We start from the raw sequence: 19,217 nt of genomic DNA on the forward strand, positions 1-19,217 counted from the left end.
AAAGGTGCGCAACTTGTCGAGACAACGCGATGAAAAATCGCTATTCGTAGAATGGCATTCAATGTGGAAGCGATTCCATTGATGTATGTCTATTTATTTCAATTATTTAATTAAAGTGCGTAAAACATACTTTTCTGTTAAAAAGTACACAGCATTTAAACCATCCCGGTCTCGTTACACTGTACCAACACGTTCAAAATGTGCCGTGCGCTGCCTAAATGTGTATTTCGTCGGGATTGCGTGGGCTCCGCGCTCGTACCCTGCTGCTGTAGGGCCGAAGATCAACACACACACACACACAAACGCGTGCACGGGCGTCTTGAGAGAGTTTTCCTTTTCTTGCGAGCGATCTGCGATCTCGGCACGGCCATCTCCGCGTTTGACCGTACGCGGTGGGCTCTCGCGCGTTCCCGTTCAGCACGTTCGCGCTCAGTTCGCATCTTGCTGTACGTGTGAACGGTTCGGAGCGTCGATCCGCAGCGAGCTCTGTAGCGAGATATCCGTCTAACGGCCACCGAGCCACCGACCGTATTACGGCCACCATCTTACGGTAATCGTGCGCTGCGTGCGTGTGCGCGAAACCAGTGACCAGCAACCAGTGTGTGCAACCTGTCCGAGCTCGCTCGCCCCCCGCAGCGGGCATACTTATCCACCCGTTACCGAGCCGATTCGCGCGGCCGACCGCCACCACCACACCATCTAACGGGTTCTGTGGCTGAGGAATTCTGGGTTGCCCTAGTAAAAAAAAGCGCCTTTGCCGCAGACAGCAGAATTCAGCCTCCGGCAGAGTCCAGCACAGTTCGGGTGTATGTGTTTGTGTGTGCGTTCAGTGTGATTTCGAAGGAACTGCTGGCACCCGAAGCGTGAAGAAAACCTGTACGGTCGTGCCTGTGTTCGTGTGTGTGCGTGGTTATTTCAAATGTAAGAAATTATGTGTAATTTATGTCACTCAAGAGCTATGCTACATTTCTTCTACTAAGTGAAACTAATATTAATATTTCTGGTGTAATGGAAGTGGTGTGATGTCCGTGTGTGTGCGGTGGTTCGCTCAACCCTTCGAAGTGTTGATTAAAGGTTTTACTATAAGAGAGAGAGAAAAATTACGGGGAAAACAAGCATTTCGGTGTGAAAAGAAAGCAGTGTCACGCACAATGGAAGCTAATGTTGAGTAAGGTGGAACCCGTGCATGACGCGAGAGAGAGAAAGACCTCTTCGAAACACATCAGCATCATCATCGTCATCTCCCGTCATTCGCACCACACACTATTGATCTTGCATTCCAATCGAAATCCATGCCGAGATACGGCATCCCATCATCATCATCATGATCATGATCATCACCACCATCGTGGCGGGCCGAACCATCCATCCATCCATCCATCCATCCGTCCGTCCATTCATCCCTTCCGTCGAAAGTCCCCTTCGAGTTATCGAATTCTTCGTACAAACCAGTTTACCACTTTCGAATTTTTCATGCATAGCATGCCCACGGAACAGCAACCGACCCTGCCCGGTCGACACCCCGCCCTGCCCAGCCCTACCCTCCTGCGGGCCCTGGGCTGAGAAAAGATCCGTCCTCCGTCGGCCCCCGAAAGAAGAGAGTAAACGCAGGCGGGCGTATGTTTTGTGCGTCTCGGTTGTGCCTTTTTTTTCGCTTCTCGCTCCTTATTTTCATTTAATTTTGAGGTCACCAACACACGCTCACACACAGACACCCTTGATAGCAACGCGTGCGGTGCGGTGCGAAGGGATTCCGTGGCCGCTCTTTCTCTTACTTCAATGGCTACGCGATGGAGTTGGCGTGTTTTTTTTCCTCCCTTTGCTTCTAGCTTTTCTTTCTTCTTCCTTTTTAACGTTGGCAATAGTGTATGTGTGTGTGCGCGCGCGCGTGTATGTCAAGCAGAGAAAGAAAGAAGCTGTGAATGAGATGCTGCTGGAAACAGGTGATGAGTGCGTGAGCGCCGTGCGGGCAAACGCGCGTTCGGGCCGCCCTTTCTCGTGCTCGTTCGCTCGGCTGCGCGGCATCGAAAGACATCAACGGGCAGACGGGCGAGGAACCCGCTGCACCCTGCGCGATGCTTGTGTAACACACCGTATTGAACTATTCAAGATGATTTGTTTCATCGTCGCCCATTTGTTGCTGCTTTCTTTTGGTTCGCTCATCCTGCACTCCCCGCGGCTAGGTCTTCTTCGGTGCGCGTACCTCTTCCCGCCTACCTCGGTTATCCTCCCTACCGGTTTAAGCTGGAATCAACGCAACCAGGCAGGGCTGCTCACAAAGGGTGTTCCGTTTAATATTTGGTCGATCGGAAATGTGGTTTAAAAAACAGTTAATTTTACCAACAGACTATGGACTATGTTGGCTTACAACAGAATGTACAGCGTTGTTAGATAAAAGTTTGGTTTGCAATCTTTTTAGATTAAATCGAATGCTGGATTGCCAGTACTTAATTTAGTTTTTTTGCGAAACAAATTCAAATTGTTATTCAGAAAATATCTCCAATTTTAATAACATTTCAAATAAGTTTTCAAGTTTCTTAGAGCACACATTTGATCCATTATCGAATTTAATTAACAACAACACTGGGTGGCACAGACCTGTTAGTGCAGGAAGTCTATTTTAAAGCAAGTTTTTGGTCATATGTTTTTTTTACAATTTGTAGGAAAATCCTTCCATAATAAATTAACAAATTTGTTTCATTAACGAAATTGAAGAAACTCATTCTCTCTATTTACATTTCAAAATTGCTCCATTATGTTTTGCATCGAAGTTATAAATATTTCATTTGGAGTGTTTTTGTTATAACTTTAATCTGTACACCAAGTACCTTTTTTACATTACTGAAAAAATCATTAGAAATGCCTAAAGCTTAAAAAATTTCTTTTCAAAACACTTCAATTTCCATGTCTGAGGTAGTTATAATATATCTTATATATAATCTTAATATATCTTAAATCACTAAACACCCTAAAAATAGTAGACCTGAAAATGAACATTTGATACTACCAATTTCGGAAAAAATAGAAAAATTTACAGCAATCTGAAATATCTAAAGATATGAGAACATATGATGAACATGTCCTTGGGTTAGTTTTTTTGGCCAGACAGTTACTTATCATTTATTTTCCATTAACTTATTTCCCCTTGAACATAGAGTTTCGCGTCTATTTGTGAAAAAAAATTGACTGATTTAAACACATATTTGCTCGGTTCAATTTTAACCTACGCCCCCCTTTACGCAATCGAAATCCGCTAAATAAACTTGCGTTCATTTTTCTCCCTTCTCACTTTGCTTAATCAATCGCACATCGCAAGACGGTGCGCGACAATGGCGTAACCATTTCGTCCCTCGATGGTTGTTGGATGTTTGGTTTGAATAATCTTACCACCGATGCACACAATCGTCAACGTCAACATAATTATACGGCCACGGTCGGTACCGGTTTCTCCTCCCCTCTCTCTCCTCCCTCCCCTCCCTTCGCGCTGTATTTGATCGTCGAGTGCTGGATGCTGGATGCTGCAGTGATCGTGACACACGATAAAGCACACGGCCAGTAACGCCACAGCCACGAGCCGTATGAAGCAAAAAGAAAAAAAAGCTCCCCTGCAATTCCCCCCTCTAATGCATCGCACCATCACACGCAAACGTCCATTCTATGCTTTTAGGAATTATCAGAGCGCGTGATCGATGGAAAATCTACCCTTCCCGGGCCGGTGAAAATCGATTTATTTGCTTTGATTTCACTTTGCCACCATATCCAGCATCGGCGGCAGCAGCAGCCACAAATAGCGTTTTCCTTCGGCGCTCACATTTTTCTCGCCATCGTCGCGCCATCAAGACGGCCAGCTCCACGCTCCTACTCTTCCACTGGTTGCAACCATGCACAGACACACACACACACACGTTCGCGCGCGCTCACGCAGGTGTTGTTTGTTGGCTGCCGTGGCATGGACAAAGCTCTTCAGAACACAGAGCACATCAACATGAGCTAAATGCAGTCGCGTCCGAATGTGGTCGGCCTTGAAGGCGTTTGAAACGTTTCCACATTTCTATAGCCGCAATCGATACGCTAAAAATATGCTAATCAAACCGCTCGTGAAAGATCGTGGAAGCCAACCGGGGCGGATTGGTTTGTTTGCCCACACTACTCGCCGCGCGCAAGGCTTTGAATGTTCAGGATCGGGGGAACTGATCGATCGCCTGTACAATCTTCTTTCTCAAAAAGCTTCTGTTGAAGCGCGATTTGATGGAGGCTTTTTTCTGTTAAACCAGAATATCAATCACATTTTTTAGTCATTTCAATTTCAACAAAGAACATAGTACAATAATGGCAAACAAAAAACAAATCTGTTGGATAATACACATTTTTAGTGTTTTAAGTATTTGAAAAACTTAAAAACCATTTTAAAACGCTTGAAAATAACAACAACAAAGCAAGCTTAATGAAACATTCTTAAAAGCCCCTTTATAATCCTTCCTGGTAGAAAGACACCAACATCAAACCAAATTCACTCACAATTTTCTCTTCTTTTAATAAATGATTAAAGTCTCTTTACAATTAATATTTTAGATAACTTATCAATAGAGACCTTTTTTGTGAAGTTTTGCATTTGTCGCAATTGCGAATTTTATAAAATTATGATGACAGTTGTGTTGTAACGGTTTTTATTAAAATGGAAACTCCTTTATTCTTTTAATTGCTCGAAGAGAAATTCAGAAAAAAAACTTAATTTTGAATGCTCCAAGAGCAATTCAGAAATACTTATGTTAGACGTGAATTATACAGTTCTCAACACTATTACAACCATTTTGCTATGAACATTTTGTTAAGTACTGAACATTGTGTTTTGCATGTTTTGTATTTTTTATAAAAAAAAAACCTGTCAGCTTTGAGAAGCTATAATATAAAAACTCCAACCTTGAACCTTGAGTTGAACCAACCTATGCACTGTTATAGAAACTGCATTAGTTTATTCACTTTTCATCAAAATATTGCATCGATATTGGATTGCGCATTCAAAAGTTATAAACTTCCAAAGTCGCTAGCTACCCGGGTAGCCCGGTTGCCTGAAATAGGGATATTGGAAAAAAAATATTTAAAAAAACAGGTTTTTATACTCAAAAAATTGTGTGAAAATTTTCAGATAAAAATGGCTGTGGTTTACACACACACTCCAAATTTCAACTTAAACGGATTCCTAGAATCGAAGAAATAAGCAATCAAAATCGATTTGGCTACCCGTGTAGCCGGTTGCCTGGAATAGGGCTGATGAATCCCTTTTACCACCGCCACGCGATCACGCGTGATACGTCCCGATTAGCACATCAAAATACTTTGAAATGGCCGTAAAGTTTATAACTAACATCTTCGGCTTCGGCTCACACACTGTGTTTCCATTATGCAAATAAAACTAATGGAACAAAATGAGCTAAAGTCTCTTTCCGTGCTTCCATTGCGTTCGATTCGAGCTGGGCGGTTTTCTTTCTTAGCACAAGAGACATAAAACAAAAGTTTGCGTTTTAAATCATTAATTAAACTTTCGAACACTTCAATTAGCCAACAGTTCAATAATAAAAGCCTTTCTCCACCGACACCCAGGCATGTGTGACAAGCTAGGCGAGTGCCGCTAAACCCCGTGCCCCACACACCCACACCCACGCTCCTCTAATCATGACGCCAACGATTGACGCGCGTCTGCTGCTACTGCTCGCGTGCGCCCTAGCTTCCGTTTCGTGTGCGTGGCGCCCGTGCACCGACCTGGACGCGCTGCTCAAAATACCGTGCCGGTAAGTGTTTGGTAAATTGCGGCTGATTCACCCTCCACACTCCACACTTCAAAATACCGCCCCCAACACGCTCTCCCCCTCCCATGTTGGGGTGGGGCAAGCCACCTTTCGTTTGGCCTACAAATTTCACACCGATCCGTTTCGCCACACCGTTTCGGGGCAATTTTCAGATCGATACTCTGTTTTTTTTTTTGGTTTTTCACGGCCAAACTCGAATTGATCGTTTTTTCGTTCTTTTTCTTTTGTACCTTTTCCTTTTTTTTTGCTGTAGATGCAACATTGAGACGGCTGGGAACAACAGCCAGTATGTTTTCGTGAACGTGAACTGCGACCGGACGACGCTGACAGCCCCGTTTCCGAGCGGCATTCCGATCATCTCCTTCTCGCAGCGCAACAGCGGCCACCAAGCGTTGCCGGTAAGTGTTGTTGACACAGCTGGACACGTGATGCGTCGTTTAGCTCAATGTTGAAAGAGTAACATATTACATTTATATTTACTTTAATCTTCTATATCTCCATGCTCTAAAGGTGTCTCTTTGGGCAGAGAGCGCCAAAAGAAAACAAAACAATCAAATATTTATCTTTAAACGATCAGAGCAAGATAGATTTGTTTAACGATTGTACAAATTACCTTGCGACCTGATTACCATCCTCTTATACTGTGCTTCTGATTGCTAATAAATTGAAAAATTGAAGTGCATTAGATTTCGCCTGGGGACTAAAATAGACACATTGTTCTTTCAATTAATTGCTTTAAGTCTCATCAGATTCCTCCAAGTATCATAATCAGAATCGAATCCTTTTTCAAGAATTTAATCTTTTGACTCTTTTGCAATTCTTCAAAGAATAAAGGCTTTTTAGAAATGAACACTCTTCAAATACTTCCTCGAAAGGGGTTAATACGGCCAGGCCGTAATTTAAAAAAAAAACAAACAAACAAACTCTTCAAATCTTTACGTAATTAAGTCTTCGTGCTTCTTTGCAATTCCTTGTAAAATTGAATCATGCTAAACGTTTGCAAATCTTCGTAGGATTGATTATTTCTACTCTTTTACCTGCATTATGATGCTCCTTTTAATCCCTGGTTACAGCTCCAATGAAATTGAACGTGAAATTTGGGTTTTTTGTGCGCTATATTTCATTCAATATTAATCAGAATATGACTTTTCGAACACCAAAAGAAAAGAAATTCAATTCTCGAACTATTTAAACTATAAACAGTGGCGATTTTAACGGTAAGCAAAGTAAGCAGTTGCGGGAGGCCCCGTTGATGAGGGGTCCGGCGTATCTTTAGTCCAGCATCAGCATAACAGTTGATAGAATATGGCACTGCATTAGCAAGGAGAGCCCCGTGGGTGATGGACGTTGGGGCCCCGAGCTACACGGAATCCGATCCGGAATCGCATTTAGCTCCGGAATCAGAATCTACTCCGGAATCGGAATGGTCCTAGGAATCGCAATTAGCTCCAGAAACAGAATCAGAAATGACTCCAGAATTGGAATTAGCTCCGGAATCAGAATCAGTTCTTGAATTGATATCAGAGGTATTAGAAACTTAACCATTTCTGAAATCACCATGAGAATGGATCGTTTACGAGTAAATTTGGATTCTTTGTGGCTATTAGAATGTATCATCATTGGACCCAAACGGCTATTCTTATGGCTATTATTATCTCCATGCCAAAACTGACTGCGATTTCGAAGCCGTTTTCGATTCCGAACCCGATTTCGAAACCGATTCTGATTCCGGGGCCAACTCCGGAGCCAATTCGGGAGCCTATTCCGGAAACTGATTCCGGACTTAATATGCGGAATCGTTTGCAGAAAACTTCGGAGCTAGCCGGAATCAATTCCGACGAAAACTTCATTGTTCCCATCATTAATTGGGAGTTTACAAAAAATAAAGAGTTACCTCACTCACTCAATAAAAGATATGACTCAGATGTCGATCACTAACAAAACAACGTAATAGTGACTTACTAGTGTCACATTTTAAGTAATTCCCATCCCCATTGCACTCTCCCCCCAATAGGATCTTTCCATCCTGAATGCTCCGGTACGGAAGCTCGATTTTTCCAACAATGCGCTCCGTTCGATCGGCACCAAAGCCCTGTTCGGTAGCGTTGCCGAATACCTAACAGAGCTGCGGCTGGCCAACAATCTCCTCGGCGACAGCTTGAACCCGATCTTCTCCACCGACGTGCTGCAGGCGCTCCAGTCGCTCAAGGTGCTGGATCTGTCCGGCAACCGGATCATTGCGCTGGAGGAAAGCATCTTCGACGGCAATCGGCGGCTGGTGGAGCTGTACCTCGACCAGAACAAGATCGCCACCGTACCGGTGGCCGCCGTCAAAGAGCTGACCAGCCTGAAGCTGCTGTCGCTGCGCAGCAACCGCATCGAGTCGCTCGAGCCGGATGCGTTCAATTTCGCCAACAAGCTGGAACGGTTGGATCTGCGCAACAATCGCATCCGCAGCCTGAAGTCGAAGGCGTTTGCCAACCTGGCCAGCATGAAGGAGGTGCTGCTGGCGGGCAATCAGCTCAGCCACATCGACGAGCGAGCGCTCGCCGGGATGGATGTGCTGCAGAAGCTGGACCTGTCGGACAACCTGCTGTCCGAGTTCCCGTCGGAGGCGCTCGGGTCGGTAGTGTCGCTGAAGGTGCTGAACATATCGCTCAACAACATTGGCAAGCTGGAGTCGAACCATCTGGCGCAGATGAAGAGCCTGCAGATACTGGATATTAGCCGGAACACGATCGCCACCATCCTGCCGGGCACGTTCCGGGAGCAGCTGCTGCTCAAGTACTTGGATTTGAGTTTGAATTCTTTGCGCACGGTAAGTACGGTTTGCTGGGTAGATAGGTTTCACTTCCAAACATCACTCCTGAATGATGCCCTGTTTGCATTCACAGATCGAGGACGACGCGTTCGAAGGGTTGGACAATCTGCAGACGCTCATTCTGCGCGACAACAACATCCTCTTCATCCCGGGCAGTGCGCTTGGTCGGCTGCCGAAGCTGTCCAACCTCTATCTCGACTTTAACCGGGTCGCCGCCCTGTCCTCCAGCATACTGAAGTCGATCCAGCCGGAAAACATCCGCTACCTGTCGCTGTCGCGCAACGTCATCCGCGAGCTGCCGGGCGACAGCTTTGCCGCGTTCCGCAAGCTGATCTATCTGGACATTTCCGGCAACAGCCTCGGCGTGATCGGCGAGGACACGTTCAAGGGGCTCGAAGGGACGCTGCTCGAGATCAAGCTGTCGTTCAACAGGATCGCCTCGCTGCGCAAGTTCGTGCTGCCGAAGCTGCGCCGGCTCGATCTCAGCGCGAACAGCATCGACGATCTGGCGATCGACTCGTTTCATAGCCTGCACAACCTGCTCTACCTGAACATGAGCGGCAACGAGCACGTCGGGCAGGTGACACGCACCATGATCTACCCGCTGACGAAGCTGCAGGTGATCGATCTGAGCCACTGCGGGCTGAAGATGCTGCAGGCGGACCTGTTCCACAACAACACCGACCTGCGCATCGCGCTGCTCAACCACAACCAGCTGCGGGTGATCGAGGAGGGCACGTTTCTCAACCTGAACAACCTGTTCGATCTGTCGCTCGCTGGCAACGGGCTGGAGCAGCTGCGGCCCCGCTCCTTCGTCAACACGGTCAACCTGCGCACGCTCAACCTGCGCCAGAACGCGCTGCAGGAGCTGCGCGCCGACATGTTCACGACCGAGACGGCGCTCGAGGTGCTGGACGCGTCCGACAATGCGCTCAAGAGTTTCGCCACCAACACGCTCAAGATACATCCGCGGCTGCGCAAGGTGCTGCTCGCGAACAACCGGTTGGAGGTGTTCCCGCCCGAGCTGATCGCCGATCTCGACCATCTCGAGGTGATCGATCTGGCCGGCAATCGGCTCACCACCATCCAGCAGCTCGACTTTGGCCGGCTGGCGAACCTGCGCGAGCTGTATCTGCGCGCGAACGCGATCGACTCGGTGCAGGACATGGCGTTCCACAACTCGTCCCAGCTGCAGATACTCGACCTGGCCGCCAACCGGCTCGAGCGCCTGTCGGAGCGCTCGTTCGAGGGGACGCTGCGGCTCGATCGGCTCGATCTGAGCGACAACAAGCTGACCGGCCTGCCGGAGCAGGTGCTGGCAAAGAGCCGGGTCCAGCGGCTCGAGCGCGTCTCGCTCGCCGGCAACAAGCTGGCCAGCGTGCCGGTGGCCGCGTTCGGCGACCAGCACGACACGCTGCAAACGCTCGACCTGAGCCGCAACGCGATCCGCGAGGTGCCCCGGGCCAGCCACATGCTCATGATCAACGCCAAGCACGTCGACTTCTCGCACAACCCGCTCACGCCGGAAGCGATCGCCACCGTGCTCGGGCAGCCGAAGACCGTGCGCACGCTCAACCTGGCCGGGACGGGCGTGCGGGAGCTGCCGATGCTGGAGACGCCGTACCTGCGCAGCCTGAACCTGTCGCACAACAACATCTCCGCCGTTAGCGCGAAAGCGTTCGAAAAGGTGACGCTGCTCGAGCGGCTCGACCTGTCGCACAACGCGATCGGCGACGCGGACGGGCTGTGCGACATCTGGCCGAAGCTGGCGCTGCTCGGCTACCTCGACCTGTCCAGCAATCCGATCCGCACGATCACTGCCAGCACGTTCGAGCGGCTGGACGGGCTGACGGAGCTGTACATCCGCGAGCTGCCCGAGCTGACCCGGCTCGAGAAGAACGCGTTCAAACCACTGAAGGACCTGACCATCCTGCAGGCGTACCAGTTCGCCAAGCTCGGGTACATCGACGTGCAGGGCATCGTGCAGGAGCTGCCGGCGCTGGCCGCGGTCGACATCGAGGCGAAGGACGCCAACCTCGAGTCGGACCAGCTGCAGGTCCTGCACCATCCGAAGCTGCACACGCTCGGCCTGCACGGCTACGCCCTGCAGAGCCTGTCGTCCGGTGCGTTTGCCGGTTTGCGCAACAAGTACCTGACGGTGCGGCTGCACAACACCTCGCTGACGGCGCTGCCGCCCGCCCTGCTGCTGCCGCTGCCCCGCTCCGCTCACATCGACTTTAGCATTGCCGGGTCGAAGGTGGGCACGCTGACGCAGCCGTTCCTGAGCTCGCTGGACGACCGCAAGAACAGCATCCAGATCGATGGGCTGGCGACGAACCCGGTCCGGTGCGACTGCCAGGCGCGCGCCTTCCGCCGGTGGATTCTCGCGACCAAGGTGCAGGACGTGCGGTGCGCCAGCCCGCCGACCGTCGCCGGCAAGCTGCTGACGGAGGTGGGCGACAGCGAGCTGGTGTGTGACGGCCGCAGCAAGGCGACGAGCCCCACCCAACCGGCGGCTTCGAGCACGGGCGGCAGCACGCGAACGACGCCCACGATTAGCTTCTACAACTACACGTCCGAGGTGCAGATGACGAACGCGGCCGCCACGACCGAGCACGACATCATCTGGAGCATGCCGCCGGTGTCCTCCTCCTCGACGACCACGCGCACCAAGGGTTCCAAATCGAAGGTTTCGTCGGCCGCCATGCCGCCGCTGAAGAAGATGCCGTCCGCGAACGACGATACGCTCATCATCGGCATCGTGGGCGGGGTGGTGGTGTTTATCTTTCTGCTCATCATCTGCATCTGCATCTGCCGGTTGAAGATGAACAACGACAGCTACCACCATCATCATGCGCGCGCCGGCCACCCGATGCCGATGGGCATGCCGGGCACGCTGCAGGTCAACTACACCGGCAAGAAGGGCCAGCCGGCGGCCATGTATCCCACACTGGCGCCACCGTACGCCCAGAGCTACGCCACGCTGCCCTACAAACCGAACGGGTCGCCGACGCAGGCCCGCCCCAGCTACTCGACCATCGGCCGAATACCGTACCAGTATCAGAACCACACGCTCATGTCCAGCCAGGCGGCGCTGCACCATCAGCAGCAGCAGCAGCAGCACGCGCAGCAACACGCGCAGCAGCAATCTTCCGGCACGCTCACCCACTCCGCCCACAATCCCTACATCGTGTACCAGGACGATAAGGTTTACCGATGATCGGTGCGGCGATGGAGAGGACGAACGACGTCGCAGTGCCCGGGACGAACGTTCTCTGCTCATCCCGAAACCAACTCTACCAATGAGTTTCAGCAAGCCTGCGTGTATGTGTGCATGATGAATGGATGTTAAGATTTGGAATGAAAGCGAACGGAACTTATGCTTATGCATGAGCGAGAGTGTGTGCGTGTACGAGAATGTGTGTAATTTTAATGATTACTGCAACGGTTTTTTTTTTTGTTCATGTTTTGCCCTCACAGGCCTCACTACCGATGGGGCTACTCGTTTAGTGCGTAAGAACCTAGAATTTCTTTCCGTACGTCACCTCTTCCTTAAATGCTATCCTTTTTCCTTACCTATTGTACCTCACTTGCGCTGTACGATTCGGTATTGGTTCAGCAATTTTCATCTTATTTTTAGTTTCAACTTTCTTTGCTGTTCCCATTGCGTTACGAGTCGTTACTCCCTGATACGTATTCCTGTTCTAGGTAACAACCATACAATGCTCAATATAATTTTACTCCATAGTGAACATATTTAATGAACGTTTTCCATCTTCTGGTGCTGCCAATCGCGTAGGGTAAATGGCTGCACTGGCCCGCTACAGACAGTGAGGCGGTAGGAAACAGTAAAGACGGCGGGCTTTGTAAGTAAAACGTAAATCTGCGTAATAAATCCAATAGTACTAATGACAACAGACGGATCCTTTGGTTTGTAATGCGATGAAAGAACATAAATCGTTTGCTACTCAATTTGCACGATCGAGGTAGAGGCTACTAGCAGACTTCGAGATCAGTGATCAAAACACTACCAGATTATTACTTGAAATGGTGCCAATTGCGAACGTTCGATCGACATCGATTCGAGTAGACATTGGGCCATGCCATCGAACTCGCCAGCTCGAAATATGTATTTCTAACGCATTCGAGATGTATTCGAGTCCATTTGCTACCTGGACGTAACTTTTTGTGCAAAAACAGTTGATATTAAAGTAATGTTTCGCTTAGTGTTGTTGAAAGAGTTTCACACCTGTTTCTCGTTAATTTCCGTGAAACTACTAACATCAGCCTAATTTGTATCTAATGTCTTTTATTTTTTGCGTAAGGAATTATTCAATTACGACTGTTCAAGTTATTTGTATGGCATTTGATAGCCAAAATGTTGAACATAGCCAACAAAATATTTGAACGCATTAAATCAGAATTGTTCGAAATAGGTTGTTGTATGACTGTTAAAGCATAGCCAAAGACAGATACTTTAAGGAAAATGTTCAAAATTTAGGAATATATTAATACATCGACCATGAAACCATCTTACACTCATGTTTCATAAGAAAATGTGTTGAAACTTTTAAGTTTCTATCGATTTTTATGTTTTTTCCATTAACTAAAAATATGTTTTTTCGTGCAGTTCTGAAATGTTCGGGTAAGACTATATGGGAAGTTAGAAACTTGATATGGGAAAGATGGACACCATGAAGGGTAAGCTATACCTGTAGAAAACTTTGGAAATTGAAGGAGATTACAGTATTTTATCAGTATTTTATGAAGAGGATTACAGTATTGCTTTCCACGTCCTGGTAACAACGACGGTTCATTCAGCCGTCAATCTATGAAGTGTAAGCGCCACTTCTAACACCTGGTAGAATATGGAATGTAAAGCATTATCGGAATATAGGGTACTAACAGCGGACGCTGCTTCAGTTTACAGTTCTACAGTCAAGAACATCCCTTGAGGATATCACTCCGAGGAAAGTCCACGACCCCAGCATGTTTCTGGGATTTGTTGTTAATCTTCTTCTTTTGGCTCAACAACCTTTGTCGATCACAAGGCCTGCCTGTACCACTTGTGGGGTTAGCTGTCAGTGACTTTTGGATTACTCCCATAGCAGAATAGTCAATCCTACGTATGGCGGCACGGTCTAGTTGGGGCTTGAACCCATGACGGGCATGTTGTTAAGTCGTATAAGTAGATGACTGTACCATGAGACCGGCTTGGGACTTGTTAATAGGTCAAGCCATTTTTATCTTTTCATCCTATAGAATCTCTCATCAATTCCTGAACGATGTCATACCAATAACTCTTCTTTTTGTTTAATAAATTTGTCCAGGCCGTGGCAAAATTTTGGGTTTCGTGAAGTGTCTGATCAGCGTCGATCGCTGATCAGCACAACGAATGGCTGCTATTTTGACCGGTGTTTCACTTCTCGCTTATTTCAATGCTTTCTTTAGTTGCCGGATGGTTAATATCTTCGAAAAACCTTCATTTAAGGTATTTGATGAAATCTGTTCATCATCAGTAAAATAAATCAACAATTTTGGTGTCCATCTTTCCCTAAGACTGAGTTTCAGTCTTTTCCTCTTTGGTGTCAGGATGCATAAACCACCATAAAACGATTTTTTTTTTTTTCATTCATTCTCGATTTTTTGCCATTTTTTTTTGCTTAATAATCACAAAAACTCATTTATGTAATAAATCTTCCGAAAATATGAACAATGCAAATCTCAAGCTCTGTGATCCACAGTAGTCAAATTAGATCCACAAGGGACGGCACGATTGTAAATTTGTTTTGTTTGTGAATTTAACGAATTGTGTATATTTTATGCTCAAAATGTTCTTGTGTGTTATTTTACTTTCAGGTTAAATGCTGCATTGTTGAATTATTCGAAAATTACTTTTATCATGATTTTACGAGATGTGCCCATGTTATCCGAGGTGTCCGTCTTTACCTACCTTCTCCTATGTTCAATATCATGAACATTTTGATTTTCATTTACAGCCCTTACTAAGCTTTCTTTCAAATCTTCTTCAGTAATTCGATGTTCAATAATATGACACGGATAACTTTTTCCGTCAGCAATATGCTGCTCGTATAATTTTGTTCACATTATATTTGTATAGTAAATTGTGCTTTACACGGTTTATAACTTTGTTCGCTCATAGATGGCAATGCAATTGACATTTTCGCTTCCGATCGCGAACTGTTCCAGCAGTTTCCAATCACGCTCAAACGACTCACCGGGTGCCAAAGGCAATGGGTTTGTGTGTACGCCCTTTCCCTGGCCCGGTCCAATTAGTATCACGAAACGACCAGTAAACTCCTTTACATACTGCTCGAACGCAGCACCGTTGTTGAAGTAGCAAAACATCAACGCATCTGGCTGCTCGTCCTGCCATTTGGCCGTTACCTCTCGTAACGAGCTTTCCGATCCGCTGACGAACGCTAATGGAATGTACCGAACGGGTGCGTACTTGGAGCTCCACCATTCTTTGTCGATTTCTATACCGATTACACTGATAGCCTCTGGAAAGATGGAGAGCATGAACAAAATGTTATTTACGTCGGTTTGCGGACGAAGAAAATTTGGCGAGAGTTTGTTAGTGGCCTAAACATAAAATTTGTCAGACAAGAAGAAAATACAGTGGAATCCCTCATAACGAGTGCCCCTTACAACGAATTTTTCGCATAACGAGCAAATCTAAATGCTCTACGAATACCTCCTAAACGAGTAAAATCTCGCATAACGCAAATAATATTGGAGGCTCTCTTCGGCTTCAGTCGTGGAAGTGGGCAGGACATGGATTTTAGTGTGTAGTGTATCTCCCTTAGAAGCGTGTTACATATGTGTGAGATGTATTGATGAGTGTGTTCTTGCATGCATTCCTCATCTACTTTCTTGTGATGACGATAATTTCGATATTAAGAATTGATCAATGCATTAGTGTTGCCACTTGGAGGTGTTATGTATGATTCTGATGCATATTATCCCTATATAAATGCACTTTTCTGAACCTGGAACCAATTATTTCACTTAATATTGTTGATATTGATCGGGATCCTAAAGACAATCGATGTTGAACTGATCTACCAACATTATTTAAAGATATTCTCACATCAGTTTGCACATTTTTTGCAGCAGGAGTTTGAGGGAAAACAAAATAAAACGATTTAACAAAAGTTTTACGGTTAATGAATAAAAATCACTCAGTTGCACAATTTCAGAATGAACAAACACCCTTTACTATAACTTGGACTGCAGAAGTTTACAGTGGTCGGCAAAATCATGAAAAATGAAGTTATCCTACTGCTTTAATTTTTGAAACATTATTATCATATAATGGCTAATGAATGTGCAGTACCAAACCATGACAAAAAGAGAAGTTTGTATTAAGAAAACATATTTTTTCTCAAAATGTGTTAAAATCACCCTGACAAAATAATGTGCTCACTTTATTCTTTCTAAAGAAAATATTTTTTTAACGAACCCTATATCACCAATTGAATATTGTATATGCATTCATGTATCATTTCAGACTTGTTTCAGGATCTTTGGCGTGTTTTTTCTATCTATTTGAGGTATATCTAGTTCTGCAGCTAGCTTTTGTATCTGGTTCTTTTAAAGCCTTATCCAGAGCTTTAAATTTAAATTTATTTGATAGTTACGCCACTTGTGTCGACTGCATTTTAAGTAGTGTGCACTTTATTTTGCCGACCTCTATAACTCAAATGGCTAGCAGTAATGTAACAGTAATGTGTTCCATAAATTCAGTAAACGCAGGTTAAGCGTCGTCGTACAGTGTAGTGTTACGTATAAGAGAACATGTCGGAAGATATTTTCTATAGGCCTTAATTGATGCACTCTCATTCCGCACATTTTCACAAGGTATTTATTGAGGTTTTCTTATCTTATGAATCAATTAACTAATTATTCTATTTAATTTATTAAAATTGATTAATTCATTCATTCAATTCTTAATTTATTAATTTATTGTAACTGTAACTGCTTCATTTCATTATACATTTTATTAAATAAATTATATATTACGATCATTCTGAGAAAATAATAGAATTTTTCAAACCACGATTAGAGCAATAAATTAGTAATCCCTAGAAAATATGGGAAACAATGTATGCTATCTGAATAGTTGGGAAATATATGTTCAACAAGCATGGTAGCCTTGAAGACCACCCTGTTGATCAACCTACCATATTACGTGCGTATAACAAATCCTCGTATTTAACGAAACATTTAACATAGTTGAGAATATTTTTACGCAATTGAAGTTGTATTAACTTCGTATCACAACCCCATATGTTTAAGACAGGGTATTACCGACACGATTTAGATCATAACATTAAACATAACTCACCATTTGCACAGCCGATGATCCACTCAAGCAAACCAGTACCACAACCTATGCTAGCAATCTTTCGTATTCCACATCGCACCAGCACCTCACCGAGCCGTTCCACGTCCTGCTCGAGCGGCCAGGCCCAGAGGAGGTTGGAACGTTGCGCGGGAGCTAATTCTTGTCCGAGTTCGAGTATTTTGCGCCACTTTTTCGTTTTCATAAAACTCACAATCAACTGTTGATCTTCCTCATCCACGTTCGCCGTTTTACGATCAAGCATGGTTCCGGGTTTAGTGACCGTTTCCAATCGATTCGAACACTGCACACACAATACAGCACTACACGCGCGTGTGTTTTGTCTCGTACGCGCACTACACAGTCGGACGATCGGTCTGCGCCTTGCTGCTAGTGATAAAGTACTGCGAGGTGCGCTTACGCCAGTGAACTTCACAGAAATTATTAATAGATCCTAGACCGCTGGCGGTGCTAGCGCTAGCGTTCCCACCGTCAGCGCTACCTTTACTACCCCCACTGCCCCCACTACGACTAACTGCGTCACCATTAGCAACCGTGTTTTCGGTCGGATTATTACAGTGGCCGAGTTCACCCGATGGGAAGCGTTCGGTTTGTTTTGTGCTGCTATCTTCAGCTTGGAGGTTAGACTGACCTACTTCCGACAACCGGCTACTGTTGGCAGTTGTGCTGCTGTGCGTACTCGCAGGTTGCAAGATTTTTCGATAGATTTCTAGATTGTCTAGACGGGCGGCGAAACCGACTTTCGGCGCTTCCTGTCTGGTGGTGGGCAGTGCATTGATTTGGTTCGGTTCGCGCCCCGTAGTCCGATCGGTTGACGGCGCTCGATCACCGCTTGGCTGAACCAGCGTGATCGATGTCTTTGGCGTTCCAATCACCTGTATGACGCTAATACGATTGGTCGGCACGGACAGTTCCGGTTTGGTGCTTGTTTGTGCTTCCCGTTTAATTGCTTCCATCTGGTCTTCACTAACGTTGCCATTTGCAAGCACAATTTCCTTCAAATCGCTCTCCGGGTGAAAACTTTTGGCATGCCGCACGATGTTGTCCTTGCGCGTACTCGTTACGCCACAGATCGAGCACTTGAAACCCTTCAACCGGGAATGGGTTTTTAGATGCCGCTCCAGGTTTCGGGCGTCGATGAACTCTTTGTTGCAGGACTGGCATTGGTAGCGCTTTACGCGATGGCTCAGCATGTGGTGCTTTAGCGCATTGGTGCGCAAAAATGTTTTGCCGCAGACATCACAGGAAAACGAACGATTGCCATCGTGCACGATCAGGTGCTTGGTAAGGTTACCTTTGAGGGTAAACTTCAACGGGCACAGCTGGCAAGCAAACTTTTCCTTCGGCACGTGCTTCGAGTCCTTGTGCGTCTGCAACTGGGCCGCACTGTCGAAGCTGGCCGTACAGCGCGTGCAATGATGCCGACAGGGTGCATCGTGCACCTTGTGGTGCAGCTCCAGATCGCGCTTGTGCACGTAGGTTTTGTTGCAGCGATTGCAGGCGTAGCGGGAAGTACGGTGCACTTCTTCGTGGAACTGCTTGTGCGATTTGGAGTAGACCGTCTTGCAGCACGTTTTACATTCATAGCTAACTCGTTTCGCGTGTTGGTTTGTGGATTTGGCATTATCATCGTTTTCCATCGAGGGCAATTCATGAGCCTTTGGAGGTAAGCGAAATAGGAATATAAAAACAAATACGTAAACGAAACAAAATGGTTCACGTGTATCTAATACATTACCTTAACTTCCACAGATGTGTATACACATTAATAAACCACACATTAAATCTATTATCGTAACATAACACGAAAGTTTTGCAATTGTTGCAAATTGTAAAATTTATATCACACCGATTTCCACCACCACACAACTCGTATGGTATCGAGCAACAACAACAGTGAACTGATCATAACAAATACCCAAAGAGCACAGCGCTGTCCTTAACGTCAAATAAACTAATGTTGGCAGCTTGTCTGACCGTCAAATTTGAGCCTTGTTGAGCGCAAGGTGTTATAAATGACAAGGTGAAGTTGTTCAGAGCAAAATGACATTTCTCGACTTGACATTTCTCTTCCGGGGGCTCCGGTATAAAAATCGGGGAGGACTGGTGCGGGGTAATGAAATTTGTATGCAGAGAGTGACAGATGTCCCCCACAATGTCGCCCAGCAAAAGCGATAAAAATCAACCTTCTAAATACATT

General features: G+C 46.2%; 3 protein-coding genes across 3 annotated transcripts; 1 reads left to right on the forward strand and 2 right to left on the reverse strand.

Annotated features, from left to right (window-relative positions):
* The first annotated feature begins 413 nt into the window (after positions 1 to 413).
* Positions 414 to 12,543, forward strand: LOC120949297 (chaoptin). Its single transcript, XM_040366516.2, has 5 exons — positions 414 to 921; positions 5,602 to 5,789; positions 6,061 to 6,205; positions 7,822 to 8,625; positions 8,702 to 12,543. The coding sequence occupies exons 2-5, from the start codon at positions 5,674 to 5,676 to the stop codon at positions 11,846 to 11,848; spliced, it is 4,212 nt and encodes a 1,403-aa protein (XP_040222450.2). The 5' UTR covers positions 414 to 921; positions 5,602 to 5,673; the 3' UTR covers positions 11,849 to 12,543.
* A 2,146-nt stretch (positions 12,544 to 14,689) lies between these two features.
* Positions 14,690 to 17,261, reverse strand: LOC120951525 (uncharacterized). The gene is made up of 2 exons (XM_040370298.2): positions 17,000 to 17,261; positions 14,690 to 15,152 (listed from the first exon to the last, which is right to left on the reverse strand). The coding sequence occupies exons 1-2, from the start codon at positions 17,259 to 17,261 to the stop codon at positions 14,770 to 14,772; spliced, it is 645 nt and encodes a 214-aa protein (XP_040226232.2). The 3' UTR covers positions 14,690 to 14,769.
* Positions 17,262 to 17,352: 91 nt separating this feature from the next.
* Positions 17,353 to 18,990, reverse strand: LOC120951523 (zinc finger protein 264-like). Its single transcript, XM_040370297.2, has 2 exons — positions 18,756 to 18,990; positions 17,353 to 18,675 (listed from the first exon to the last, which is right to left on the reverse strand). The coding sequence occupies exon 2, from the start codon at positions 18,655 to 18,657 to the stop codon at positions 17,353 to 17,355; it is 1,305 nt and encodes a 434-aa protein (XP_040226231.2). The 5' UTR covers positions 18,658 to 18,675; positions 18,756 to 18,990.
* Between the last annotated feature and the right edge of the window lie 227 nt (positions 18,991 to 19,217).

This window comes from Anopheles coluzzii, chromosome 2 (assembly GCF_943734685.1).
Source record: "Anopheles coluzzii chromosome 2, AcolN3, whole genome shotgun sequence".
NCBI classification, from domain to species: Eukaryota; Metazoa; Arthropoda; class Insecta; order Diptera; family Culicidae; genus Anopheles; species Anopheles coluzzii.